Source organism: Phyllosticta capitalensis (assembly GCF_038381095.1).
Source record: "Phyllosticta capitalensis strain CBS 128856 chromosome Unknown BKA78scaffold_4, whole genome shotgun sequence".
Lineage (NCBI taxonomy): Eukaryota > Fungi > Ascomycota > Dothideomycetes > Botryosphaeriales > Phyllostictaceae > Phyllosticta > Phyllosticta capitalensis.
The window spans coordinates 69,864-97,557 of NW_027117442.1; the positions used below are offsets into that span (position 1 = coordinate 69,864).

At 55.1% G+C, this 27,694-nt stretch overlaps 9 protein-coding genes across 9 annotated transcripts; 3 read left to right on the forward strand and 6 right to left on the reverse strand.

The window, feature by feature from the left end:
- Window positions 1-445: 445 nt before the first annotated feature.
- On the forward strand, window positions 446-1,392 carry BKA78DRAFT_367786 (uncharacterized protein; the record flags this gene model as incomplete). Its single annotated transcript, XM_066892614.1, has 2 exons — window positions 446-526; window positions 734-1,392. 2 exons carry the CDS (start codon window positions 446-448, stop codon window positions 1,169-1,171), a joined length of 519 nt encoding a protein of 172 aa, XP_066744946.1. The 3' UTR covers window positions 1,172-1,392.
- Window positions 1,393-3,533: 2,141 nt separating this feature from the next.
- On the reverse strand, window positions 3,534-4,475 carry BKA78DRAFT_342507 (uncharacterized protein; the record flags this gene model as incomplete). Its single annotated transcript, XM_066890390.1, has 4 exons — window positions 4,348-4,475; window positions 4,138-4,299; window positions 4,012-4,083; window positions 3,534-3,959 (listed from the first exon to the last, which is right to left on the reverse strand). The coding sequence occupies exons 1-4, from the start codon at window positions 4,408-4,410 to the stop codon at window positions 3,534-3,536; spliced, it is 723 nt and encodes a 240-aa protein (XP_066744947.1). The 5' UTR covers window positions 4,411-4,475.
- Window positions 4,476-4,953: 478 nt separating this feature from the next.
- Window positions 4,954-5,660, reverse strand: BKA78DRAFT_378627 (uncharacterized protein; the record flags this gene model as incomplete). Its single annotated transcript, XM_066892915.1, has 3 exons — window positions 4,954-5,355; window positions 5,416-5,547; window positions 5,607-5,660. The coding sequence occupies 3 exons, from the start codon at window positions 5,658-5,660 to the stop codon at window positions 4,954-4,956; spliced, it is 588 nt and encodes a 195-aa protein (XP_066744948.1).
- Window positions 5,661-6,011: 351 nt separating this feature from the next.
- Window positions 6,012-7,026, reverse strand: BKA78DRAFT_310505 (uncharacterized protein). The gene is made up of 3 exons (XM_066888130.1): window positions 6,752-7,026; window positions 6,415-6,699; window positions 6,012-6,355 (listed from the first exon to the last, which is right to left on the reverse strand). Exons 1-3 carry the CDS (start codon window positions 6,818-6,820, stop codon window positions 6,068-6,070), a joined length of 642 nt encoding a protein of 213 aa, XP_066744949.1. The 5' UTR covers window positions 6,821-7,026; the 3' UTR covers window positions 6,012-6,067.
- A 2,203-nt stretch (window positions 7,027-9,229) lies between these two features.
- BKA78DRAFT_241311 (ribosomal protein S5 domain 2-type protein) lies at window positions 9,230-9,940 on the reverse strand (the record flags this gene model as incomplete). Its single annotated transcript, XM_066883918.1, has 1 exon — window positions 9,230-9,940. A coding segment is annotated over one exon (711 nt), but the record flags the coding sequence as incomplete, so codon positions are not given.
- Window positions 9,941-10,018: 78 nt separating this feature from the next.
- Window positions 10,019-11,182, reverse strand: BKA78DRAFT_310511 (Formate/nitrite transporter-domain-containing protein). The gene is made up of 4 exons (XM_066888131.1): window positions 11,160-11,182; window positions 11,053-11,111; window positions 10,562-11,006; window positions 10,019-10,503 (listed from the first exon to the last, which is right to left on the reverse strand). The coding sequence occupies exons 3-4, from the start codon at window positions 10,862-10,864 to the stop codon at window positions 10,189-10,191; spliced, it is 618 nt and encodes a 205-aa protein (XP_066744951.1). The 5' UTR covers window positions 10,865-11,006; window positions 11,053-11,111; window positions 11,160-11,182; the 3' UTR covers window positions 10,019-10,188.
- A 1,599-nt stretch (window positions 11,183-12,781) lies between these two features.
- Window positions 12,782-14,563, forward strand: BKA78DRAFT_351562 (uncharacterized protein; the record flags this gene model as incomplete). Its single annotated transcript, XM_066891195.1, has 1 exon — window positions 12,782-14,563. The coding sequence occupies one exon, from the start codon at window positions 12,782-12,784 to the stop codon at window positions 14,561-14,563; it is 1,782 nt and encodes a 593-aa protein (XP_066744952.1).
- Window positions 14,564-16,161: 1,598 nt separating this feature from the next.
- BKA78DRAFT_294266 (uncharacterized protein) lies at window positions 16,162-18,752 on the reverse strand (the record flags this gene model as incomplete). The annotated part of the gene is made up of 3 exons (XM_066886318.1): window positions 16,162-16,491; window positions 16,547-18,618; window positions 18,677-18,752. The coding sequence occupies 3 exons, from the start codon at window positions 18,750-18,752 to the stop codon at window positions 16,162-16,164; spliced, it is 2,478 nt and encodes an 825-aa protein (XP_066744953.1).
- An 824-nt stretch (window positions 18,753-19,576) lies between these two features.
- BKA78DRAFT_227319 (MFS general substrate transporter) lies at window positions 19,577-20,823 on the forward strand (the record flags this gene model as incomplete). Its single annotated transcript, XM_066883705.1, has 2 exons — window positions 19,577-19,654; window positions 19,702-20,823. Coding segments are annotated over 2 exons (1,200 nt in total), but the record flags the coding sequence as incomplete, so codon positions are not given.
- Window positions 20,824-27,694: the final 6,871 nt, after the last annotated feature.

A 27,694-nucleotide genomic window follows, 5' to 3' on the forward strand; every position in this document is an offset into this window, starting at 1 on the left:
TTGAGGCTCCCTGGTTGTACAGTACCATCGTTGCGAGGACCGACTTTGGAAGAGCACGCGCCATCTTTCCACCCAGTCAGACCGATGGCATCGAGTATATAAGCCCGCTCTCGCCCTCGAAAACTCAGAAAACAACCATCAAAGCTGCCAATCCCACGCGTCGAGAAGTTCACAAACAAACAATCCACAAACAACAACTTGCTCGCGTAGCCGACATCCAAGACAAACAACCACAAAAAGCATCAAGCACGGATCGAAAAGACTGCGAGCACCCACAACTCAAACAACTGAAACAAATACTCGCTCGCATAGTCGACATCCAATACAAACAACCACAAAAAGCGTCAAACACGGATCGAAAAGGCTACGCATCAGCACCCACAACTCAAACAACAAACAACAAACAACGAACAACGAACTTCCGAACCACAAATCCACAAACAACATGGCACCTCAGCGGCTCCCTTTCAGGCCCGCTCCGACCAAGAAGTCGCCACAACAAAGCCGCAAAGCGCTCGAAGTAGAGGTAAGCCTCCCGACTACTTCTTCCGTCCCCATCACAGTGGGTGACGAAAGAAATTGTCAATCCAAGAATCTCTATTACCAAGTCAGGACACGTATAGACATGGAGTGTTCAAGCGCTTGATGCATTGAACATGGAGAGAATTCTTCCTATTGTGGATAGTCACAAGGAGCCTCCAAGCGCTTGCTGACTGTTGATCTTGATGTTTAGGCCGAGTCCTCCGAGCGCAGAATCAACACAATCAACACAAGGGCCAAAAAGGAGGCACGTTCTCCTCAGACTCACCCCACTACCGCGCGCTTTCAAGCTAACAAGAAACCGCAGAAACTGGAATCAAACAGCGCAGAAGCCCAAGCCTGGCTCCACCGCGAGATACACGCAGGAATCACCCTGTTCGAAAAATGGGAGCAACTCAAGCCCCAACTCGCCGCCAGCAAAGAGCGCACCGTGGACGCCCTGCCAGAAGACGTGGCTTGGTCCTTGCATCTGGACAACCTGGAGCTCCAAGATCAGCTGAGCAGAGGCATCCACGAGAATTCCAACCTGGTTGAGCGGCTGTTAAAGGCGATTGAACATTACGACGACAAGCTGGAGAAGTTGAAGACGCTGGAGGCGGTGCCTGCAGAGACGCAGGAGTTGGAAGCTTGAACTTTCAACCTCCCTGCACATTTCAAAACAACTACCCGAGCCACTCGTCATTGGGGCTAGGGAAGCACATACACAACAACAATACCACCACTTACGCCAACACCTTCACCGAGCGTGACTACGCTTAACCCTGGAGAATTTCACAGTCGTCTACCAGTCATCGCAACTGAAGGAGACGAACCTGGACCATTCACGTAGGAGCGGAGGATCGAGAATACGGGAGGAATGAAACCATTTGATTTCCTCCAATTGTTCACAGCGTGACAGCTTGCTGACGCCATGTCTTGCCATGTTCCGTGTTCTTTCCTCGTGAAATCTAACATCTTTGGTGCGCTCCCAGCAAGGTTTCGACTGCTTATCCGTGGTCTTGGTTGTATATTGCAAGGCGGCTCGACTCGGCCGTCAATCTTCGCCCACTCATGTCGACGATACGTCGTTGCGTCCGCAAGCTACTCCGGCGGTTCAGAATCCATCGGCACGGGAGGTCTGATCTTCGAATAGAGAGCCTTCATCATGTCCCCGAGACTCAGGCATTCCTTGTCGTCCGGCGGCCACGCTCCCAAAGCTTGAAGCATCTCCTCGACAAGAGTCTAATTGTTGCCGTCGTTTGTCTCCAACTGCTGCTTCTCCTCTTCGAGCTTCTTGTTCTTGGCTTCGAGCCTCTCCTTGTCGGTTTTGAGCTTCGAAACCTCCGCGGCGAGCTTCGCAAGCTTCGCCTCGTTCTCCTTGTCTTTCTGGCGCAGCGCGTCGAGCTCGGTGAACAGCTTCTTGAATGCTCTGTCAAAGACTTCGTCGGCGTTGCTGACGACTGTGAGGGATGGTATCTCGGTCTCTGCCGTCAATTCTCGGAGAGCGGCCGCCGTCTTGGCTTCTTCTATGGGTATAGGGTGCAACTTTTAAGTCAGAGAAACAATGGTAGACAAAGAGCGACTGAGCATCTGCGCACTCACGTCGCAAGGTTCTTTCACATCGTCCGGCTCCCAAAGGAAAGGCTCCGAAAGGTCAACCTCCAAGTTGGACATGTTTGTGAGTGGCGATGGCATTGCAAGAGTGGAGGGCAAGATGGATGAGGTTTGCGACGGAGCTTTGTAGGAGTAAGGGTCGGCTGCAAGAGAGTGGATAAGCCGTATTGCCGCTCAGGCGTGAAGAGCAGAGTAGAGGAGACGAGTGCAGTGGAGTGGAAAGTAAAAGACGTCATTGAGCTTGGAGAAACGAGCAGCATCTCCCACACTAGACCGAATCGGGCCACACAGAGCAGCATGTGGAAAGCACGCGTGCTGCAACGCGTGAGCTGCCCAGGTGCATCACCTGCACAATCTCAAGTCATCACTCAAGGTTTGCAAAACCAGCAATCGCAAGGCCCGCCGCCTATCTTACCTTACAAGTCTTCAGTCTTCACGCCCATCACATCTTTCCCGCGAGAGCATCACAGCATGGCCAACAAAGAAAACAAAACACCAACACCTTCACCCCACAACGCGCTTAAATTCTTTATTCGCACCACCTAGACTCGCGCGTCACTATCACCATCCATCTCCCAACGCACCTCCCCTCCTTCCCCTATCCCAGTGTCATCTTCAGTCCCTCAGCAGCATCAGGCAGCATTCCCTCTCCCTTTCCCTTGCTCTCATTGGTGTTCGCGTTGGCCTTCAACGCCTCGTTCTCGGCGCGCAGCGCTTTGTTCGCGGCGCGCAGCTCCAGCAGCTCGGCTTCCATCTGCGCGGGCGTCGGTTTGGGTTCCCAGAGGCCGACGGATTGGCGGGGGTGACTGTTGTCGGAGGTGGTTGTGGCGGAGGAGAAGGAGGTGGGTGGGGTGAGCGCCTGGTGGGAGGAGGTTAGAGGGTGGATTGGAGGTGGGGTTGGAGGTTTGAGTGTACGGTACTGACCTTGGCGTCGCTGTTGGTGGATGACATGGTGAGAGGTTGGTTGGTGGGTTGTGGTTGAGTGGGAGTTGAGGTTGAGAGGTGGTTCTTGGAGGAGAGCTTTGGATGAGAGGTTGGGTCTGTTGGAGAGCTATGCGGAGTAGAAGAGCTTTTGCAGATGATGAGAACAAAAGGCAGTGTCTTCAACCATACTAGGCCGGATCGGGTCGCGACAAGTAGATGTGACGCAACAAAGGCAATGGTCTTGCTTTATGAAGCTACCGATGAGAATACAGCTATACTGAAAAGCCTCTTTTACAATGGATATACCTGCCAGCAAAACGCTGCGGAAGTGGTAGCACAACAAAGCGAAGCTTCAGAGTATCTTCATTCGAAATCGGTGAGTTATTTGCCAGGCCATTGAACCATCCCATCCTCCCAGATCATTCATTCAGCAGCGCATTCTAGATACCTCAAGGCACCTGAGCTGCATGAGCAGGTCAGAGCTTTGCAGGCTTTTGCTGGTCCTGCTCAAGAGACATGTCCATCATCCGCTTGGACAAGGCGCCTCGACCCAGCAGGCCTCCAACGTCACCTTGGCCATGACCGGCAGTCATCGCATTCATCGACGCCTTGCGGGAGCCTTGGCGGCAGCGGGTAGTGAAAAGGCCGAGGGAGACTTTCTCGATGGCTTCGTCCATGGACATCTGCTCCATGTCCATGATCTTGTCAGTTCCATCGAAGAACGGAGGGATATTTCCCCGAGCCTCCATCTCGTTCATAAAATTGACGAGGAAACCCTTGGCGACTGACATGGATTCGACGTCGTCCGTGTCCTTTGGATTGCGCTCGACGACCTGGGCAGCAAGCTTCTGAGGCTTTCCTTCTGAGCAGTCATCGAAAACGTCCGGGTTCTTGTCGCGTGCCTGTATATGTGTTAGTCAGGTTGAACTTCATGACAGACGTGACTGCACTGACCTTTGCTTCCTCGGGACGAGTCAAAGTCTCCGGCTCATCGGCCTCGCGTAGGACCTCTGCCTTACCGGACTTCTGAATTGTGCAATCAGCATGGTGAAGTTTCAGCAATGACACGAATGGACTGACCGTGAATGCGTTTGGCGAGCTCAGGGCGTTGGCCTCGGTGCAGTCGTCGTGGGATTCGGCGGAGGAGGTAGGTCCGGAGGTCACTTGAGCGCGCGGCTGCTCGTTCTGAGCCTCAAGCTCCTCTACCCTGGCAATGATGGCACGGACGGTCTGTTTGATCGTCTGGAGCGGTAAGCAGAGTGAAAGGGTAGCAAATGCGTGTGTACTCACTGGAAACGGGCATTTGTCGAAGATCTTGAAGCATGACGCAATGTCACGCTGTGGCAAAGACATTTTGGTCTTTGGTCAAGTAAAGGTCGTCGACAGGCTGTGGTGTTTGAGAGTGCGGGAGAGGAAGTTGAAGTGGAGCGGAGTGGAGCGGAGCGGAAGAGATGCGTCGAGCAAACGGTAGAAGGTCATCGCCTGCGCTAGGCCGGATGGGGTCGCAGCAAGCAGCCAAAGGAAAGAGCGTGACCTGCGACATCCGTCGGGCAAGCCGCCTGCAAGAGGAATTAACGAAAAATGCATGTGTGCGAAATCTACATCGGCAATACAGACAGGCAGCAAAGGAATCACGGAAGTCTCAAGTGTAAGGCATTGTAGCAAAGAAGGGAAGCTTTCTTATTTGTATGTCCCTCCTAAGTAGCCATCCGTAGCTCTCTCATATCCATACCAGCAGCCCATTCAAGATTCCCGGCCTTGCTCGTCTGTTCGATTGTCGCTGAGTGGTGGAGGAGACGATGATCAAGTGAGGGAAATGCCATCTTTCTGGAACTCCTTGGAAAGCTTGTCGGCAGTAGCGTCAGCCCCCTCAGTGGCTTCGCCCATCACGGCTCCCTACTCCTCAAGGCGTGCAAGAGCGTCGACTTCAGATTTGAATCCGTTGAACTCGGCCCTGATTGCTTTGATTTCGGCAGCGCACTCGGCCTTCAGTGCTTTGAACTCAGCAGCGTACTCCGCCCACTTGTCTATGAGCTCCTTGACAAGTGCAACGTGCTTCGCATCCTTGGCGGTGAGCTCCTTGTTCTCAGCAGCGAGCCTCTCATTCTCAGTAGTCAGCTCCGCAACTTTCGCGCAGAGCTCGGAGTAGTGGTTTTGGGAGGCTTGGATCACTTTCTTGATGGCTTCGCCGGAGTCATCAGGAAGAAGAGCCGGCTCGGGCTCCGCATCAGAAGCTTCCAAGGCAGCCATCGCGTCGTCGAACTGCTTCGAGACCTCCTTGTGCTGGGCCTCCAACTCCTAGGGAGCACAATGCAATTAGCAGAGTGACGAGGGCGACAAAGGAATGAATATGCGAACCTTCGATACACCCAGATGGACCACCTCGCGCTTCGGTAGAGGAGCGATGGGAGTGATGGCAGAAAGGTAAGCGTTCATGTAAGCGTTCATCTCGTCGTGGCCGAGCTTCTGCTTCTTCGTCTTTCCAGAATCCTATAAACGTGATTAGCGAGGTGAAGCAGATGTTGAGGGTGCGAATTGAGTGTGCAAACCTTGGTGGGCTCATTGACCTCAGCCGTCTTTTGCTCCGGCGTGTTGTCGGCCATGTTCGCAGGTAGAGCTTGGGCTAATGTGCAGATGCTTTTGCGAGGTGGAGGAGAAAGAAGTGCAAGAAGAGTAGGAGGAGGAGCGGAGAGGAGTGGAGTGGAAGTACTCTGGCCGCTGGCGCTGAGAAAGAGGCAGAAGGTCATAGGTCGCCTGCGCTAGGCCGAATCGGGCCATGGCAAGCAGCTTGGGGAAACAACGTGGATGAGAGCAGGCAACCTCGCGCGGAAAGCATGCAGCAAACAGGTACTCACAAAAGATTGTATATCACGAGCGATGAGCAAATGGCAAACGAATCACGGGTGGCTGAAGTACCAGCAAACTCAACGCAGAGGGAAGACGGATTCATTCCATGAGTATGTAGGTCAGCGATCTTGTGCGAACCTGCCAGATCGTCTGTTCCTCCAATTCAAGCCTTCTTGAGAGCGGCAAGCTCGTCCTTCATGCGGCGGACCTCAGCGCTGGTCTCGTCCGCAAGCTCCTTGTGAGACTTTGGAGCGCCTTCGGTGTTGTTGCGAGAGACGCCAGCATCCTTGGCAAGGCGTTCGACCATGGTGTTCAGCTCAGCGTTCTGGTCGCGAGCGTAGAAGAGAAGGTCATAGATCATCTCGCGTTGGTTGCTTGCCATGAAGGCAGACGTGTCAGGCAACGGCGGGAGAGTGAAGTTGCCGGGTTCTTTTCCGGACTGCTCGGGCTTCTGGATGATGTAGTTGGTAAGTAGGGTGAAGTACGTGATACGCCACTTGCGCTACTAACCTTGGACTCTTCGAGAGTCTCTGCCATCTTGACCTTGTTGTTGTCGGACTTTGCTGGCATGCCACGAACCTTCGCGCCGATCTCGTCCGCAAGCTCCTTGTCAGTTTTCAGAGCACCGTTGGTGTCGTTGCAAGAGACACCGAGCTGCTCGAGGCTCGACTCCAGCTCTATGATGCGCTTGAGGAGACTGACGTGCGAATTGGTGACGAGCTGAGCCAGGTCGACTCTCGGGCCGGAATCTTCGTAGTCTGGAAGCTCGGTGATGTGGTTGAAGACGGAGGCGCGCTTCTGTAGTGATGAGCTGAGTGAAATGGGCAGCAAAGACGGGGAGACTGACCTTGGGTGTTTTGAGAGTCTCCTCCACTTTGGGAGTCTCCGACGACTTGACCTCGATGCTGTCGGACATTTTTGTAGAGTCTGGGTAGATTTTGAGGTGTGTTTTGGTGAGTACAGGTGTCGGGGAGAGGTATCGTGGGGAGTAAGCGCTCCGTTGCGCGGAAGGAAGTCTGAGAACACCGTGAGGTGCGCTTTGGAGACTGAGAAGAGAGGGATGTTGTGGAGAGGAAGCACTTCATCGCGCAGAGGGAACAAAAGGCAGAGTCACCACCTGCGCTAGACCAGATCAGGCCATGGCAGGCAGCTCAGGGAAACAACCGCAAGGCATCAAAGCACGAGCGATTGAGAGACGGCAAAGAAATCAAATGTGCCAGAAGGCGAGCAAAATCAACACGGGCAGGGAAAACTTCATTTTTGTCTTGCAACAACGGCCGTTACCATTCGCAACCCGTGAAAATCTCAATCACTCAGCCTTGCCCGCATGTCCAAACTCCGCCGAGTGGTGTGGAAGAGGAGTATCGACGTTGTGAGGTGTCACTCGTCCTTGTGCTCCTCGCGAAGTTGACGCGTTCCTCCCGGGGCCTTTGCAGCCTCCGCAGCGAGGCGACGAACGTTGGCCATAAAGATGCGGGCAACACCGACCAGCGAGTAAGCCTCAGCGACCTCGCGCTTGACCAGACGGTCTACCCTCCAGTAGAGGAGATGAGTGTACTCGAGTTGTGCAATACGCACTTTCAAGATGCGGATGTCGTCAACCTCGGAGCCATCGGGGTTGGTTTTCGGCGCGAGGGTGGATTCGACGAACCGAATGATGGCGAGCAGTTCGCAAATGGCGTCCACAGGGTCCTGAATATTGAGGTAAGTAAGGCGAAGCTGGCGGCAAAGACACGTGTGTACTGACCATATTCGAGATTCGCTTGTCAAGCTCTCCCAAAGGAAGAATCTTTGGCTGCATCTCGCTGATTTGCATCGTACGCTGAGCACGCCTCCGCTTTTTGAGCCTTTGAAGAACTGGTAGTCAGCGGGTTGAAGTGTGCAGTGAAGATGGGAAGACTGACCTCGAGTATTGCCGAAGTGCCGGTCATGTTGAATGTAGCCTAAGGTGTGGGACTCTGAGAGATGGGTCGACTGGGGAAATGTTTGGCAAAACCAAAGAGACGTTGTAGAGAGGAACACCTCCGTCTCATAGCAGTCATATATACAGAGAGGGACCAGCTCCGCTAAGCCCAGTCGGGCACCGGGAGGCAGCATGGCCAAGCGACAGACATTTCGCAAAGCTTGCCACGCCTTCACCGCTGCTCGCAGCCGGCGGAGTTGCCGATGATCAAAGCAGAGATTCCGTCGGCTGGACGAGGGATTGAAACACACCGACCGCTCAATCGCAGCAGGTACATGTGCAGGCAGGCAAGCGTCCGTCCACAGGCCCACGACACGCGGCCCGGCTCTGACATCGCCAACAGAATTTCGCGACTGATGCAGAGGGATTGGACGTCGTCAACTGAAAAAGATGCTTGAAGCCCTGCTTCGAATGTAAGCGTGGGAAGGTCAGGAATTTCGAGAGTGCTGGCACACATTGAACACAGATTCGTCTTGCAAACCACCCTGGTCCTGCTCTCTGCACATTGCCGACAGGCAATTCTGCTGTGTTCCACACACCAACGGCTCAGTCGCAGCAGGTATGCAAGCGGGCAAGCAGGCAAGCATCCGCCTTCTAGTCCCCTAGACACGACCTGGCTCTGACATCGACTGAAGAATTTCGCAACCAATTGAATGAGATTGGCCGTCGTCAAATGGCTGAAGAGCTGCGTCGAATGTCCGCATGCGAACAATCAGGAAATTCAAGAGAGTGCTGGCACACATTGAGCAGAGGCCAGAGTCTTGTAAACCACCCCTGTCCGGCTCTCTGCACACTCCCGACGGACGAAACGGCTGGGTTCCACAACCCCATCCACTCGGCGTCCGTCTTACGATCTCAGACTCGCCTTTTGGAGGAGGTATCGCGAAGAAGGTTTCGCCCTGCTCATGGGGCTGCATATCCAGCCTCCGTTGTGCGTGCATCCTCTGCCTGTCTAGCTGCCTCAACGAACGCATCGTCCGGTAGCGAGTTCTCAAAGACTGATTGGGCACCCATCGACGCATGTCTTCCTTCAGCAGTGTCAATACCAAGAAAGCCCTCTGCTTGCTTGGCTGCCTCAACGAATGCGTCATCTGGCAGAGAGTCGTCAAACGCGGGATCCATGTCTGCATGTGCATCGTCCTTTTCATGGTTCCCGTGGCCCTTGGATGCTCCCTTGGCGGCAGGCAGCCCGCCATTTTCGGCTTGCTTGGCGGCCTGGATGAGTGCGTCCTCTGGCAGCGAGTTCTCAAAGGCAGAATCCACGTCCACAGGTGCGTCTTCCTTTTCGGCATGCTCGGGGACGTGGGACGGTTCGTCATCACCAGACGGCTTGTCTTGAACCGACTCAGCAGGAGCTGTCTCTTTCATCAGGGCCTCGACCTTGTCAATCTCTTTCAAAATAAACGAAATGGTAGCATCGCGGGCCTTCTCAAGCTTCCGGAGCGCCTCGACGGGCATCTTGGAATAGTCCATGGGCTTTGCCGGAGCGGCTGCCGGCGGCTGCGGCGGACTCTCATCCTTTGCGGCGGCCTTCCTCTTCTCCGCCAGCAAAGACCTCAGGACGAGGATACTCTGGTCCCTCTCGGCCAACATGCGCTCCAACTCTTGCTTGAGCTTCGCATCGGCCACCTTCTGCCGCTTGTGCTGCTCCGCCTGCGTCGCCGCCGCCCGCCACGCGTGAATCGCCTGCCTGGCGCAGTTTTCGATGTGCTCGAAGCGGACGGGTCCTAGCATCACGCCGCCATACCACCGCGCGACGCACACGGCGCCTTCCACCTTCTGGCCCTCCAGCAGCTTCTCCAGCTTCTTGCCCGCGTAGCTTTCGCCGTCATCGTCGTGGCCGGTGTCGAGGATGCGCTGGGAGTGGGCGATTACGGAGCGCTGGGACGAGGGGCGCCGCCATGCAGCGATGCGATGCGTCGCCGACTTGAAGTCCGGATGCGCCTGCAGCGCGCGTGCCGAGAGCGTCGGGCTGTAGTGCGCGACGAAGATGGACTGCCGGTCTGTGATGGAGGAGGAGCGGAAGACGTGGTCGGAGGAGTCATCGGGCGAGTGCGCGCGTTTGAGAGACATTGCTGTGTCCCATGTTGTGTTGAAGGAGTTGGTGTTGTTAGTTGGAGCTGGGCAAGGTGCGAGGTGGAGGGTCATGCGGCAACCACTTTGATGCTTTGCGCGGCGACGTCACTTTGTGCGGGGAGCAGCTGGCCGGCCCGCTCCGCCGAACCTACAACCAAACAACCACGTTCGACGGACACAATTCATCTGGTTGCTCCACCTGCCATGACTCCTCCCCTTCTCGTTTCTACTTTGATTCTCCTTCCTCAAGCTCCAGTCTCCCTTACCCGACGCAGATCGCTCAGAATTGAGCCATGCCGTACACCCGTCTCTTTGACCTCGTCCGAATTGCTATGGAGACCCGACTCTTCATCGGGATGCTCCGGATATGGCACCCCGTCTACCAGGAGTTCCCCATGATCGTACAAGTATATGTACCAGTAGTACGCGCCGCAAAACAGCGCACCGCCAAGGATGTTTCCCAGCAACGCCGGAATGATGCCTTTCCAAATGTACAGCCCGACGGTGATGCCCGGATTGCCGACCCAGATTCCCATTGGGATGAAAAACATATTTGCAACCTTTACACCCGTCGTCAGTCTGGAAACACCGCGGAAAAGGGATACAGAAGCCACTCACGACGTGGTCCAATCCCAGGCTCACGAAGCCAAAAATGGGCCACCACATGCCGACGATTTTGCTCGTCAGATCGCGGCCCTGCAGGCCGAAGAAGCATCCCAGGCAGACGAGCCAGTTACAGCCGATGGCGCGCAGGAAGATCATGTGGAAGGCGGGCGTCACCTGCTTCTTGGTGGTGTACGCAATGACCTCGGCCTTGTAGGGATCGGTGCCGAAGACGTCGCCGTACCCGAAGATGATGGCGACCATGAAGAGCGATCCGGCCAGGTTTCCCCAGAAGCAGATGAACCAGTGGAGCAGCATGCGCAGGATGGACAGCCGCCGGTGCAGGACGGAGACGGCGGTGTACTAGGCGCTTGAGTGAGTGTGCGGGAAAAGGGACAAGTGACTGACCATGAAGGTACCCGTGCAGAGGTCGGCGCCGGTCAATACAATCAACACCAATCTATAAAAGTCAGTGACAACCCGGAGACGTCATTGCGAAGACCAACCCGTATGGAAACACTAGGGCGCCAAGAATGCGAGCAACGCCAGGTGCATTTTCTTGAAGCTTCACAACATCAGTAAAAAGGCTGTATCCATTGATGAATCTACTTACCCAGGGGGAAGTGTTCGCCACAAGAGAAGATGCAGCCGCGAAAGAGAGAAGACAGCCCGCGCTGACGGCCGACAGGAAAACCCGAAGGGGCTTCATGTGGCCCTTGTGCGCCCCGGCCCTGGAGACGAGCTCCATGACCTGGGACGGGGTGTACGAGTTGACTGTGAAGCTGCTGCCCATGATGCGATTGTCCCTGTAAGTGTTGCGACCACACGCACTCAGAGGTACAGCCTGGGGGCAGCCGAAGTCTTCTTATTCTCTGACGCAAAGGATTCTTCATCGACAATTCAAGTGACAGGCAGGGCAGCACCACATCCACCACATCAGCAAGCTGAATCCAGTATAACGACCGCCTCCACCGCGCAATTCATTGGCGACGTCCTCAGCTCCAAAGCTGCATTCCCCAGACATTGGACCAGAGGAAAATGTGGGGGAACATATCCATGCGCTGCCCCGCATGATTGTCTGGGGGACCTGCAAGTACTCTGCACGGCAAAAAGGCATCCAAGCTCCCGTTCATCTGCATCCGGCCAAAGTGCGTTGCGTTGCGTACGTCAGAGACCGGCAGTCAGGTCGTTTCCATGTCTCTCATTGCTCAAGTCTGACGGGCCCGCTACACAGGGCTGTCCCTAGTCCGGCCCTCGTGCCCGTTGCTCCGTGGATGAGGTGCGTCGATTCCTGCCTGCAATGGCTACAAGCCCGATCGCAGGTCGTCGTCGTTGCAAGGAGCAGGGATGTTCCGATTGGCTGACCAAGCCATTACTCGTTCACTGCTTACATGTATCCGTCAGCCTGATGAGATGCGGTTGTACATGGAGACTTCCTGATTTTATCTTACGTGCCTATGGCTGTATGTCCGGGTAGTTTGACGGCGAGCTCTTGGCGCGGAAGAAGCGTGCCGGGACCCTGGGTGCAGTGCCTTGTAGGGGTGCGTTGCGTTGCGGTGCGTTGCGGCTAATAAGGTCAGCCTGCAGGCTAAGCATTTGCTTGGTAAAGCTTGCCTTGACCCGCTCGCTTACTTTATCCTCACGTCTGCATTCTCGCTGCTGCGTCGTTGGTGGCTAGATTCGAGAGATTGTTTTTGTTGCAGTGACTCTTCATACAAGAATTTTCTCTGTTCCTGGCGACACATCACATAAAATTCTGTCCTTGGTTAGCAGAAACAATGAGCGCGGGTGCCGCAAGCGTCGCAGACTGACCGTGGAAAGAGACGAGGAAATGGGAAAGCTTGCAGCTCATCCTGATCACTCTCCATCCAGCGACTGCAGAGGGAAGTCGTGGTTTTTGGTGGACTAGGAGGCGGAGTCCTATGACCAAGAATTTGATGACGGGTGAAGAAGAGAGTTGAGAACAGGCGGCTTCTGAGTTGGAAGATGGCTTCGCGACTGCGACATTCGAGCGACACGACTTTAAGTCAGTCTTTGTGGCTTGCAAAGATGCGAAGGTAGAGGTGGAGGTGGGCGGTGACTTCGACGCTCCAAGTCGGCAGGCGCAATGGTGCACCTTCCTCTTCACCTGCGACTCTCTCCATCTCTCCGTCTTCGTTCCTCAACTTCCAACCTGACCGAGCCGCAACGTCTCGCAGCCGTCGATTGAACAAGCTCGATCATCTCAAAGCCCTGATGCCATCGGTGCGCCGCTCCTCGAGAGAAGAAAGATTTGCGCGCATGTACCGGTACTTTTTTGATACCCCGGAAATTCAGCAGCTACCACTTCCGCAACGCCTTTACGCAGTTGCAAGCCCGTCGAAGGTGGAGCCCAAGGAAGATTCCAATCCGTTCGACGAGCTCATCGAGTGGCCGAACGAGCTCTTCAGACCGGCGGCCGTCAGATCGAGGCACGTTGCGGACGGCGCCGACAGAATACAGGCGCTCCAGAACGGCACGGCGCCTTTGGAGATAAGAACCTACCCTCAGTCTGTGGTCGAGTGCCGCGAGGAGGCCGAGAGCCGTCTTGTTCATCTGCAGCCTGAGAATCGCTCGATTGTTCAAGCCGCCATGCCGCAAAAGTCCGAGCCAGACTCCTTATACCGCGAAGTCCCCCCTCCAAGCACGCCTACTCAGAACGACGGAAAAAAGCTGGAGGATCTGCGAGAGAAACCCAAGCCATTGAAGCATAAGAGGAAGCAAAAAGAGCTCGAGACAGTGCTGCGCAGGCGGTCTCGACCGCAGAAATCTGCATCGCACGCCATCACCAAGAGTAAGAAGAATCTAGTAGACCAGGCTTTGGCAACGCCGTCTAGCACGGCTGCTGCCAGCCATCACCTCGTTCGAGCCACCCAGTCTGACTTCTTTCAAGCGGGACCTAGGTACCGGAAATTTGCGGAGGTTTCGGAGCAGCTGGCTTCTGTGCGTCAGCAAGAGCGGATGCCCCAGCACCTGACAAGTCTTCCACATGTGGATGACAAATACTCCAAGACATCGCCCTGTTCAAAGGATGAAGGCAGGAATGATCCAATCTTGAGCAGAGCCCCGGCTCCAACTACCACGAACAGCACCGGACAATCGCAGTCTCAAAGTCGAACAGCCAATTCGCCCCAACCAAGTCCGTCTACATGGCAAAAAGGAGAAGTATCAGCCAGCCAGCTCAAGACTGAGGACAGGCCGGCCGATCCGTACCCTGAGAGTTTCAAGCTGAAGCTGATGAGAGTCTTTTTCCCGACTCAGGCGCCAGGATACCGTGAAAGAACGCGTGCGGACCATTCAAGATCCGAGGAGGTGGCCCCAACCATCTCGGACTATTCTGTCCACGCTCAGGCACAGCAACCGGCCTCGTCCGCCTTTCAAGAGACGCCTTTGCCCAAAGTCGAGGAAAAGGAGACGGCAGACCAAGACGACCACGCTCACACAGTCACTTCGGAAATGGCAGAAAGTCTTGAGACCTCGTTGCTGGAAGTCTCAGGTCCCAGGTTCACGATGCCGGCGTTGTCCAAAGACGAACAGGAATGGATGGAACGAGACTGGGAGAACATGTGTGAGGACCACTCGATCTCCACACAGCTGGCACCACCCACGCGATCCAAATCCACCAACACGCAAACGGCGCACCCGAGATTTCCTACGGCCCAAGAAACGCCTTTTCCCAAAATCAAAGACGAGCAGACGGCCAACCACGGCGCCCTCACACACCCAACCACACGCGCCACGCCCCAACACGTCGAAATATCGCCACCAGAGGAGGCTTCAAGCCCATGGATTTCGTCAAGACAACTATCAGAGCAGGAACGGGAGCGGATGGAGCACGAGCGTACAACCCTCTTGTTCAATGCTAGAAACGTCGCGTTCCCAGCTTCCTCTCGCGACATGGCAAAGGACCTCGCAGCCAAGCTGCGCGAGCGCCTCGACCTTGACCGCCGCCGCTACCCTCGGCGCAGCGAGAGGTACCGTATCAGACGCAGGTACTGAGAAATGGCGGGCTCGAAGAACGATTGAGAAATTATGCATGTGGACTGTATCGTCCGTCTTATTCGGCACACACACAGTTGTGGTGGTTTAACGGCATTCTACGAAACGCACACATAAGAGCGCGACTTGTCTTGGGCCGATGATGGAAACTTTTCAAACTCATCGCTGGAGTTCTGTTCGGCATTTTATGAATATGGGGCATTCACGATGGATATACGTAATGGTAGGAGAGCATCATCCAGCAGTTCAGGATCTATCTATACAGGAGCTTAGATTTTTCTGGACCAGGTCAAGGAGTACGTGTACGCGGTTGACATTTTGCATTCGCGGTGTGATTAATGGAAGATTAGATGGCTGGTAGATAGATGGGTGGATTGATTGATTGATTATTAGGTAGAGGGATAGGTAGGTAGCACGTGTTAAGTAAGTAAGAGCAGGAGGAGGAGATTACTTTATAAGAGAAAGGGCATCTAGCTAGAGGGGGGGAGGTAGGTTAGATAGATTAGCTATATGTTTGCTTGTGTCTATTTGCGCTATACCGCCGCCGCTATTACTACCATCACCAAAACAAATAAAAAGATCCAACACGCTACACTACACCGCGCCACGCGGCCTGACCTGCCCACTCACCCTGCGTAAACCACCGCACCGCGCCTTAGATGCAAGGGAAAGAAAAGGAAAGAAAGGGAAATATATAAAAAGAGGGGAAGTAAACGCGGAGATAAAAGGGAGGAGCCAATCTAGTAGCTTGGTTAGAAGAAGGAGAGGAAGAAGGAGAAGACAGGACAAGAAGAGGGAGAGAATAAGAAATTAGAGATGCATGCATGTATGCATTTAGACGTCCCTCGTCCCTCGCATAACAGGTACGAGGTAGAGAGAAGCCTAAAAAGGCAACTAAGTCTTGTTTACTTAGTGACAAGGAGCAGACGACCAGACATTCAACAAAGGCAGATTGACACTGATGGCATTGAGTAGGTAGTTAAACCGTTTTAAAAACAAAGAGCAAGAAGAAGCCACCAAACTCTCCAGCCAACGACCATGCATGCGTGCTAGATAGCAAATTTCCAAATGCCGACGACATGACAAAATGACAAAAGGCAATCAAAACAAAACTCAAGCTCAAAGGTTAGAGAAGAGAAGAGATGGAGTATGCGCGGGCGCGAGCTGCGACTATTGTGTATTGTTCGACTCCTGAACGTATCAAACGACGCTGTGAATGGCAAAGCAAGGGGAGGAGGCCAAGACCGAGACGAAAGGAAATTGATGCCGTGATGGATGCAGAGATGGATGCATGCAAGGAAGGACGGATGGAAGGAAGGATAGGTGGTATGACGGACGGGCAGGGCAAGCCGAGCGACGGTTGCTGCTGTACAGTACAGGTGGCATTAAGCGATTAGGAAGAAAGGCAGACGCCCTGTTGGTGTTGGTCAATCTCTAGTAAACGCCACCGATGTCAAGTCTATGCGCTGATGACGGATGCGTAATGGAAATGTACAGAGACGCCGACTGATAATGATGGACGGTCAACTTGGAGGAGGTCAACTTGGACGGCGGCCAGTCAAGGCAGATGGACTGCACCAGAGGGACGGGTTGGCCTACTAAGCCTTCAACCGACGCTCCTCGCACTTGACGCAGACGGGGTCTTTGGTCTGGCCACGCAGGAAATAACGGCCGTCGTCGAAAGGGGCGGAGCACTCCTGTCGTGGCACCCAATCGTCAGCTCTACTCACGGACGCAGTGTTTGAGGGGGATATCCTTACCGTGCAGACGAAGCAGTTGGGATGCCACTCGGCACCCAGCGCCTTGAGCACCGTGTCGGTCACGGGCTTGCGGCACTTTTTGCACTTGGTCGAGTAGCGGTTGGTGTGGCAGTCGACGCACCAGGCGTAGCCGTCCTTTTCGACAAACGGGGTCGACGAGTCAAAAGGCTGCGCACACACAAATCAGTCACTTTCAACCAACTACAAAACGGGAAATACTCACATCTCCACACTGCGCGCAGAAAAAGTGCCCAACGTGCCACTCGGCGCCGCACGCCACGACAACCTCGCCCTCAATCGGCGTCTTACAGCTCTTGCACCGCGGGCTGAACATCTCGTGGTAGTCGAGGTGGCAGTAGAAACGCAGCCCCGGGTCGCCGTCCTCGTCCGCACTCGGCCACTCGGTAGGGACGTCGTAGCCGCTCGCCCGCGCTTCGATGCGCTCCACTCGCTCGGCGCGCTTGGCGTCGGGCTCCGGGTAAAAGGCGACGCACTCGAGAGCTTCGCCGCAGTGGTAGCAGAGGAAGCACTCGGGGTGGAAGCGGGCGCCGGCGGCGCTGACGATGCGGCCAGCAATGGGGTGGGCGCATGCTTCGCAGCAGGCGGTCGTACGGACGCTGGTCGGGGTACGGTGCACGGGGGCGGTGTTGGCGTGGCGGGGGAGGGGGCGACTCTTGGCAGTGGCCGGGTCTGGCAGGGGGCGAGAGGAGGGGGCGTTGATGGTCGGGAGTGGGCGTTGGGCAGGCTTGTCCTCGGTGATGTTGATTACTGGTGTCGAAGGAGAGTCGTCGGGCAGATTAATGGTCGGAATGGGTGGTGTTTTGGTCTCGCTAGGAACGTTGATTGTTGGAATAGGTGGAGTAGATCTTGGCTCGTCGGGGACATTAATGATGGGTATAGTTTTGGAAAAAGGAACGTTGTGAATGGTCGGCACCGCTGGGGCAGAGCAGGACTTGGTCGGGCTTGGAGGGTGTGCTTTCGGCTCTACGGGTTCCGGCGACTTGACCTCCTTGAGCTCAATCTCCTTGGGCTTGTAGTCTTTTTGGAAGCTGACAATGGGCCTACCCGGACTGTCGCTGACCATGGAGGGGGTGGGAAGCTTGGAGCTGCGGTCCTTGAGCTTCATGCTGGTTGCTGCCCGAATGTCGTCGCCGCGAATCTCTCGGTCCTTCATAGAGTCGGACTCGTTGTCGCCAGGCGCATCATTCTCCGACTTTGGCGGAGGAGTACCCGCAGGCGAGGCATCGTTAGAGGTGTATCCCGCATTGCGAGACTGCGAGGGCGGGTTGCGGTGAATCTCGAAGCGATCAAACATCTTTCTCGCAACCGTGGGCTCAGTGCTCCGCGCAAGATTGTCCCTGGCTCTGGAAAAGGGGTTCCTCCTGGCGTGGGTTGGCAGCTTTGATGCAGGCTTGGGCTTCTCTGCAATCTCTTCCGGCTCCTCGTAAATCTTGTCGTTCGGATTCTTGAAGAGACTCCCGCTCGTCTTTCTTCTCGACCCACTGCTGGTGCGCCGTCTCTGGGGAGGAGAGACACTGAAGGAAACGTGACCCTTGGAGACTGATCCGTAGCTCTTGATCTTAGACTCTGGCAGCTTTGGAGGAGCGTCTGGTTTTGTCTCTGGGACTGGGGCGACCTCGCGGCTTTTGACAGACGACGAGTGTGATCCGCCGCTGCTTATCCTGCTGTCACCGCTGGAATGATGCGATGCCGTGTCATAGCTCTGGGCTCGTGCGTGGCTGCCCTTGCGCAGGTGGGCCGTGTAAGGATATGGGGCGTTTGGGTTCTGAGCGTTGGGGTTTTGGTGTTTCCAGACGAGCTCGGCGGCCTCGTCGCGAGCGTCTTCGTAGACCTTTTGGTCGTCCATGTCCTCGAGAGCACGGCGCAGCGAGTGAGCCTCCTGGCGCTCCATCCAGCGCATGCCGCTTTCTCTGTATGATGCCTTGTGGTCGGTGGTGGAGCGAGACGAGCGGACCGACATGGCGGACGAGGCTCTCTCAATGTTGGCGGGATGCTCCGCAATGTACGAGTTGCGGGCGCCATCGTCCTTGGGGTCGCGGGCGAGCGGACGGCCCAGGCTCGAGGCGGCGCGCTGGAAGGGGTTTCGACGAGTAGCAGAGTTGAGCGACATGTCGCGATGTGAGAGAGCACTCTGGCAGCGGGCGGGTTGCGAAGAGGTGGAGCTGGAGAAGAGGTTGGGGTTGGACTTTTGCGACGCCGACGAGGTGGCTGGGAGAGGACGCGGGGGGACTGGGCGTGCAGGGCGGTTGGAGCGAATGTCGCGCAGATAGGAACCTGCATATGAATGAGCATCAACGCCGCGCAGTCGAGTGGGAACGATGCATCTACTCACCAACCTGCTCCTTGGACATATACGTGGGGCCCGGGATGGCGCTGCCCTTGTCCTTGGAGCGGGCGCGATGCAGCATGATGGCGACGAGACGGGCGGGACGAGGCTGGGCACTTGGCCGGAATGCGCTCGACTTGAGGATAGCTGTAGCGAGCGACTGGTAGGAATGTGGGAGAGGAGAAGTTGAAGTTCATCAGACTATGACTGGGCCGCCAAGATGTCAGGATGATGGTGTTGTGGGTAGGGGTCGCTGAAGCAACGCCAACACAAGCTCGACGTGTGGTGGACGTGTCCGCCGGCCCGGTCCCTGTCCCTGTCCGGATCGCAGCCGCCGCAGGGCTGAGTTCGACTTCGACATCTTTTGAGGTTATTGATGCGTTGGCCGTCCTTGCGTCTGCTCCACTGTTACTGCTGTCAATCTGTCAGGACTCAGGAGTCATAATGCAAGGTACCGACCCTCTCGACAACCACGGTTCGGTTGGCCCCTGACACTATGCCACACCAAGAACAGACTGCTGACATGAGCATGGTTGCCAGGACGAGGTTCCCCGGATTTCCCTCGACAAATCGCGTCATCACTCGCTGTCCTCCGATGTCGCTTGCGGACGAGTGGGTCTCTTTATACGATCTCCCCGCAGGCCTTACTCTTAGCCACGGTAAAAACGGCATCCCCACGTTCAAAATCCCCCAGGACTAGACCTTCACCATTCAAGATGACTAAACCCGTCGCCCACTTCTGCCACTTCACCATGGCCATGGCCTTCTCCTCGCCTTGGCCCTTTGTCCATCATGGCCGCCCGTCAAGAGAAGCCCGCTGAGGCTCAGGCCGCATCACTGTCCGTCGACGACGGCAATTCCACCCATCATCCCGAGCCAGTCGTCCAGCCGGCTACTACTCAAGAACCTCCCAACGGCGGCTACGGCTGGGTCTGCTGCATCGCGACCTTTTGGATCAACGCCCATACTTGGGGCATCAACAGCGTCAGTCCTGCTCCCCTCTTTGCCTTGCTCTGCGCTGACATGTCCAGTCATATGGCATCTTCCTCGCCCACTATCTCAACCACAACACCTTCCCCGGCGCCACACGCCTCGACTTTGCCATCATCGGCGGCCTGTCCATCTCGCAGGCTCTGCTCGTCTCGCCCCTGGCCACCATCACCACGCGCCGCTTCGGCACCCGTGTGACGCTGCTCATCGGCGTCTTTTTCGAAACCCTTGCGCTGATTTGCGCCTCCTTCGCGAGCCAGATATGGCACCTCTTCCTGACGCAGGGCGTGTGCTTTGGCTGGGGCATGGGATTCCTCTTCGTGGGCAGCGTGGGCGTCGTCCCGCAATGGTTCACGACACGGCGCAGCTTCGCCAACGGCATCGCAGCATCCGGGTCGGGGCTGGGCGGGCTGACGTATTCGCTGGCCACCAACGCCATGATTGAGCGCATCGGGCTGGGGTGGGCGTTCCGGGTGCTGGGCCTCTGCGCGTGCGGCGTCAACACGGTCTGCGCGCTGCTGATCCGCGACCGCAACAAGCACATTGGCAGCTCGCAGCTGGCCTTCGACTACCGACTGTTCAAGCGGCCCGAGTTCCTGCTGCTCATGGGCTTCGGCTTCCTGAGCATGCTCGGCTACATCGTCCTCCTCTTCTCACTCCCCAACTACGCCACGTCGATTGGGCTGTCGGCGCACCAGGGCTCCGTCGTCGGCGCCGTGCTGAACCTGGGACAGGCACTGGGGCGCTCGCCCATCGGCTACTTCAGCGACTCGGTGGGCCGGCTCAACATGGCGGCCTGCATGACGCTGCTGGTCGCCGTCTTCTCCCTCGCCATCTGGATCCCGGCGAGCAGCTACGGCGTGCTGCTCCTGTTTGCCTTTCTGGGCGGCAACGTCGCCGGCACGTACTGGGCCGTCGTCGCGCCCGTCACGACCGAGACGGTCGGCCTGGCCACCCTGCCCGCCGCCCTCTCCATCACCTGGCTCGTCCTCGTCCTGCCCACCACCTTTTCCGAGGCCATTGCCCTGCAGATCACGGCCGCAAATGGCGGCCGCTACCTCGGCGCCCAGCTGTTTACCGCCTTTATGTATCTGGGCGCCGCGAGCCTGATGTGGATGCTGCGTGCGTGGAAGATTGGCCAGCTGGAGCAGGCGGAGGAGGAGGAGGAAAAGTCTGTGCGTCCGAGAACAAGTTATCTCAGGAGGCTGTTTGCCGTGGCGAGAGTATAGTGTAGCCTACCACTGCATGTGCATATGGCGCAAAATATCTTGCATCTGTAAATAGCAGCATACACCAGTCCATTGTCGCATTGAAAAAGAGCTCGTAGAGCTGAGAAGTATTCATCATCATCATCATCAGTTTCGCCACGGGTGCCCGCAAACAACGAGCTGAAAAACTCCAAGTCCTACTATGCGTGCCCAGGGAGCATTCATCATCACCCGCTTTTCCCTGGTGCCGCAAATTCAAAGTCCCCCTGCGCGCGCTCAGGGAGCATTCATGCCCACCGCCCTCTTTCCCTCTGCGCCAAAATTCCAAGTCGTTCCGCGCGCGTCCAGGGAGCATCCATCACCACGACGTTTCACCCAGTGTCCCCTTCCCACCCCTGCTTAGTCATCACATGGTCCGTGCACGTGATTGGTCGATATATATCTTCTGTCTTCTGCCGTCTGCCCTCCTCTCCTGCTGATGAAGAAGGCAGGAGAGAGTGTGTGGTCCGGACGAGACGGAGCACCGCAACTCGTCTGTTATGCTACTGGGGCGACGGCAATTCGTCGGTCATGTTACTGGGGCAGCGGGAACTCCTCTGTAATGCTACTGGGAGGATGGAGGGTTGTTGCTTCTTTTTGTTTAGTTTGTGGGAGGGAGTAGGAGGATGGGTGTGGACGCGAAAAGCTACCTAGGTGAGATTATGCGGTGGCGCACGATGAGAAGGTACGGTGTTGTAGAATAATGGTGGACATCTTGACTATCAAACAACGCCGCAGTGTCTAAGGAATACATTCCTACTACAAGCAAGAAGCAGCGAACAGTCATGCATTTGACACAAACGAGGCAAAGTAGATGTCCAATCAGTTGCGAGCTTTTGCACACCAGTAGTTCGCGAGGACGTCGTCTTCGTTGGGTCGTTGGCTGTGGCTGGCGCTGTTGTTGGATTTACTGAGGAGTGGAAGGAGGAGGAAATAGGAAGGGGAAGGGGGTATTATAGCAGATTGATGTCTCGTCAGGCGAAGAGGTTGCAGATGCGCGATCAGGGGGTCAGGGGTTGGGAGTCAGGAGTCGCAGCGATCGGACGCAGACGACGCACGTGGAAAGCTTCGCGCGGCGGGTAGGCTTGTTTTTGCTGTCACTGTCACTGGGTCACGGATAGAGGCAGGTGTAGAAGTCAGGCGGACATGTCCTAAAGGTGTGAGTTGCGAGGACGTCTTGGGGGGTATAAAGAGGTGTCGTCTCCAGCGATGGCAGGGCAAGTGTTGTCGAGTCCAGCTCGAAAATCTCTCCACAGCCCAACGTGAGACTTTGGCTCTGGAGGCCTCTTGGAGGCTGTGGCGCACTGGGTGCTTTTGGTCCTTGCTCTTTTCCACGCGCGGCAAGCGCTGTCTTTGTATGCGACAGAGCGCGGGTAGCCCTGAGTCACCAGATGGCCGCTGAATAACTGACTCCCTGTTTTGAATAACTGACTCCCCCTGCCTACTTAGGCATAGTCTGCGCACGCTCGCCCATTGCGCCCACCTTTTTTTCCCACCTTGCGGGACTAGCTAGCTGACTGCGCGACTGACTGCGGGACTGACTGCGCGACTGACTACGCGACTAATGGCGCAACTGACAAAGCCACTGACTGCGCGACTTGCTGACTATACTACTGGGTCGCGACAAACTGACTACGCGACTGGCTGCGTGACTGGCTGCGTGACTGACTAACTGACTACTGAAGTAGGTTGTTGTTCTGTCTGAGTTTGCGCGCCTATGAAGACGCGCCTGACTACTGGATGCACTGGACGCGCTAGACGCGCTCAATGACGTCAGAGGTGACTGCGCCGGAGCATCTTGACGCTATCAACTACGCAACTGGCTCCAAAACTGGCTGCATGACTAGCTGGCTGCGCGACTGAGTAACTATATATGCTGGCTGCTTAGCTTACTATGCAACTAGCCAGCTGTTTAAGAGTTAATAAGAGGATGTGCGCAGGTCCAAGTAGGCAGAAGGGAGTCAGTTATTCAAAAGAGGGAGTCAGTTATTCAAAACAGGGAGTCAGTTATCCAGCCGCCCACCAGATAGGTGAGATGAGGAGGTTCTGCATCTGCTGTTGATGCTGAACTTCAACGGCATACAGTAAAGGATTCAGCATGCCTACCTGCCTGCCTGCGTGCAAAATTGCAACGGCGAGAAGAGGATGGCAGAAAGTAGCACAGAGCTGACAACAGAGGCAACCCAGCCAGTACTACAAATTGGCGATCCATGGTGAGAGACGCACAGTAATGGGTATCCGTGCAGGAGGTCTCAGGAGTACCGACTGGATTTTGCATGGAAAAGAGGAGCTGGGGCATGTGGAGAGCAAGGTATTTATACCAACAAACACAGGCGACAGACGCCGCAAGCAGAGGTGTGACAGCAAGGCCGAAGTGAATCACGCGCGCGGCGTCTGCGCACCTGCATCCCGTCTGCCAGCGCCTTGAGGGAGGTATAAAAGCACAGTTAGAAGCTGCTCTTCTTTCTGTTCATCGACAGCGGCGGCATCCACGACAGGTGCAATGGAAGAACATTCCTGAGCTACTGTCTTGGTTTTTCCAACATGATCTAGGGAGTCTACTGTGGTTTCCTCGCCGTGCCAACAAGCTCCGATCAACCCCTGAGTCGACCTTGCGGCGAGTTCCTCGCAGAATGAAGATGATGAATGTTTATAGTAGGAGCCGTCGCATTTGGATAATGATGATGACGAAGAGTAACTGCGGCAAAAGGGATCATGAGACTTGAGGAAGAGGACGGATGAGCGAGTTAGCGAGGACGGGGCAAGAGCGGGCAAAGAAAAGTGGAACATCTTGTTAACAGAAGAGCGCAGTAGGTAGGACCCGAGTTGATGTGCGATCTTTGCGGGTCAGTTGAAGTAAGATCTTGCTGCTTGGAGTGGAAAGCGGGCAGGTTGTGGAGTGATATTTATAGAAAAGGAAGGAAGAGAGTCCGTGGCGGATTGCGGTCCTGGAAGTGGTCGTGTAGGTTGGTTGCAGCGGTGGTTGAGACAACACTACTCTTGAAATTTTTGTGGCCTTCAAACCTGGATTTCAAGAAGCCATTCATAGCTCAATATTAAGAGATAATGGTGAGCATCATCATCACGCAACCAACTAGACTGAAATGCGAGAAATCCCACAATATCTTTACTAACAGCCAGCACCCGAAAGACAAAGCCAGGAGTGGCTGGCTAGGCCGGGCCAGGCCATACAAAAGTACCCGGGCATGATATCTCGATATCCAGTTTTCCATACCCTCCTTAAGAGGTAGGTCTTGCGTGGGTTGGAATCGTTGGAGGAAGAAATGGGAGGTTTTTAAGGGGGCGTTTTATAGAGGGAGTGGAGGCGAGCGAGGTCTAACTTAGAGAGACTTCCACGTGAGATCACCAACCGCTCTAATAGTATGGCTGATTCTGGTTCTCGCCTGTGCGAAGTCCGCTGTCTGCGCAGGCTAGCAGTGTTAGGGAATGTCGTGGTGGTCGTAGTCTTTAAGCAATGACGAAGAATCGCGACGCAACATGGCACCTGACGTCAAAGTTAGAAAGGCGCAGATATTGGGCGAGCTCGCAAAATGGGACGCAGCGAACAGTGGGTGAAGCGTCATCAGGAAAGCCAAGTCCAGACGCGTCGCGTCAATGGGTTTGTGCGCAAAGGTAGAAGGTGAATGGACGTAAGAGAGAGCCTCGTCGCAGGTATTTATAGAGACCGGGGCTGGACTTGGAGCACATGATCCATACCCCCCTGAATAGGGCCCTCATGACGTGTCGCTTGAGCGAGGACGATGTTTATTTATTGGATTTTGCAGTTAGGAGAAACTGTTCAAGGAATGCGGTGATTGTGAGATCCGGATTCTCTTCCTGATTTCTTGATGATGAATGACATCGTCGCATCAAAAAAGGTGCATTGGAGGAATAGAAAATAGCTTACAAGGTTGGTCTGGCCGGCGCAGAAGAGTCTGTCGGAATTGTCGGGCAGACCACAGTAATGACTAATGCTAGCTTTGTGACTTGTAGCAAGGATATCGAAGCCCCTGAGGATGCAGAGAAAAGGCTGAGGGCTCGCAGGTGCTTTTATATATGAGCAGCGAGAATTGACTAGCTTGGTATCCACATGACCTCCTCATCCGCAGATGAGCTGCTGTTTCCGTCATGCTCGTAACAAGCCCCTGAGCTGCGGCTATAAAAGCCCACGGAATCCTCGACTCTGCGCCGCTTTCCTCCTCATTATTGTGGAAGCTTGTCAGAGCCTGGGGGAAACCATGTTAACGTCGGCTGGAACACTTTTGGTCCGCTGGTTGGTTCTTTCGCGCAAGAAGAACGGTTGCACTTTGTTTGCTCCGCGCGAGCTGCCGACCGATCAGTGTTTTGAGCTCGTTTTGTCGCTTGATGCTGCGAGCCACTGTCAAGACATAATGATGATTGGTTTCATCCAGTCAATTTTCGATTCGCCGTGATTTGAGGCGAGAGACCAAAGAGACGCGAAAGCCAACAGAAGTAAAGGACCGGACTTGGTGTAGGCTTTTGTTACAATGGCCTAGAAAGTGTCAAAAGCCATCAGGACTGGCTTTTGCAGGAAACGCCTGCGCTTGTCGAGTCCATTCTCCTTACCCAGTCTGCTTTTATACCTAAGCTGCCAACAGCTTCACATGTCAGCGTTTCCTGAAGCCTAGGGGAGTGAGTCACTTACCTCTGAAGCGTGGCTGCGCTACGTGTTCGCGTTGTCCACATGACCTCCAGGGTCACCTGCGCCCTCGAGCTTTTGACGCGAGGGAAGTGTTCGTGCTGCCTTGCTCTGGGTATAAAATCGACTGCCTCTTCCCGTTGAATCCTTCATGGACACACCACTGAGAGGTTTCTGCCTCTGCAGCATGCAAGGTTATGCACTGCTTGGTTTGGTAAACCCGTCCTCGGTCTGGACTTCTTGGTCTGGTGGAGTCGTCGCCGCAGCTTCAGTGGCAGGTCCACCGGCAGATCAGCTGAAGCTTAGGTATCGGATCGTGAAGGGAGTCGTCATTATAGTGCAATGACACGGACACACAACTGAAGGTTGTCTTGACGGGGGAAAATGGTGGAGATTTCAAGAGGCCAGTGGAAGAGCTAACAAAACCAGGTCTCTTTTATTTAGACCAAAGTCAAGCCTACAGAGTAGGCATTTTTCTCTCCAGTGTTTCCCCATTTCAGCGCCGCAATGTGGTTTCTCTGTTTGTTGAAGTTAGATCTTTTTATACCTAAAACTCATACGCTTCGAGTACTCACCCGTCATCCTAGTGTCTGCTCACCTGCCCACACCACTTGTATTCACCTACTGCGTCACGCTCTCCAGTATCCGAGCTCGGCTTCCTGCTTGTGCGAATCGGATGCTGGTCGAGAGTATGAAATCTCCCTCCTTTCCTGCTCTTTGCCCAGCATGGACAACGCTTTACTGCAGTGCCTGGGTTCCGTCACTACAGCTTGGTCCACTGGCCTTGAGAACCACTTTAAGTCCTACTCGTTTGTCTTCCAGAGACCGAAAATGTGGCAGTCGGGTTCCCGAGTAAGCAGGCTACTGGAGTTTGCTGCCGAGAAGCTTGATGAGTAAATGGCGAAGAGCACCATCAGCCTGCATCAAGCATCAGTGAAGGAAACGACAGCAGAGAGATACCGATTTGGGGCGCTCAAAGGCTTCCGGAGACACCCCGCCGTCAAGGGCACGTGAGACTGCTGCTTGTCGAGAGTATAAAGTCCTCTCACTTCCTGGCTCTTTGCTCGGCATGACCAACGCCCAGGGTTTACGACATTTGCGTTTTACCTTGCCAGCCCCAAACTGGTCCTGGTCTTACCGCCCGCCACAGATCCGTACTTCTGTCCTGTGTCACTTGGCTTGTAGAGGCAGGAAAGGGGAGTTTGGATGCCTGATGGGAAAAGTAGCAGCGCCGAGGAGCTCAGTAAAGAAATGATGAATATCACCATGAGAACGTCTTAAAGGACGAATCAAGACGACATGCAGAAGATACTAGCCCCAACCCAGTACGAGCAGCCATCCAGCGTACCGAATGATCATGGGACACGTGAGGCAGCTGCCGGCCGGCCGCAAGTATAAAAGCATACCTGTCCCTCGCTCTTTTTTGAACTCCATCGCAGAGGTCGAACTCCTTCCAACCAACAGAGGGCTTCGATGAAAGTGATTACTGTTTGGTTGTTGCCGCCGTTGGGCTATTCCACGATACTTGGTCTTGTGTCGGGTGGCGCGTTTGGGAACGGGATTTTGACTGCCGCTGAAGGAAGAGGCAAGGTTGCTCATTGCAAGATGTCGTTGAAGAGGGTCAAGGTGGGATGCTGTAGACGATAGCGAGCATGCTATAGTAATTGATGAGCAGAAATGACAGAAAGCAGACCAAGCAAACAATATTGGAAACTGAGCTTCGGGCAGGCTCCGGCCAAACCCTAGTGTACGTGTCAAGGTTCATGTCTACTTTCTTGCCCCAGGCATCGTCTCCAGCCGAACCATTTGCTGTAGGGTCAATTCACCATGCTGGGAGTCCGGAAAATTTGTAGTCAAGAGCTGGCATTGATTTCCTCATGATTGTTCACCATTCTGCGCCCACATGACCGGGCTCGCAGGCTGCTGAGCTCCGCAACCTCTCCCTGCCAATGCGGGCGTGTCTTCAAAACTCACGTGGCAGCCGGGCATCCAGAATATAGACATGATGGTGTCATTACCCTTGTCGCGTTCCTCTATCTGGCGCGCTCAACGAGGCACGACCTCGGCGTAATCCTGTCGTTGCCCACTCAAAACGGGCCTGTCTATCGCCGCCGATTTTGTCTTCAA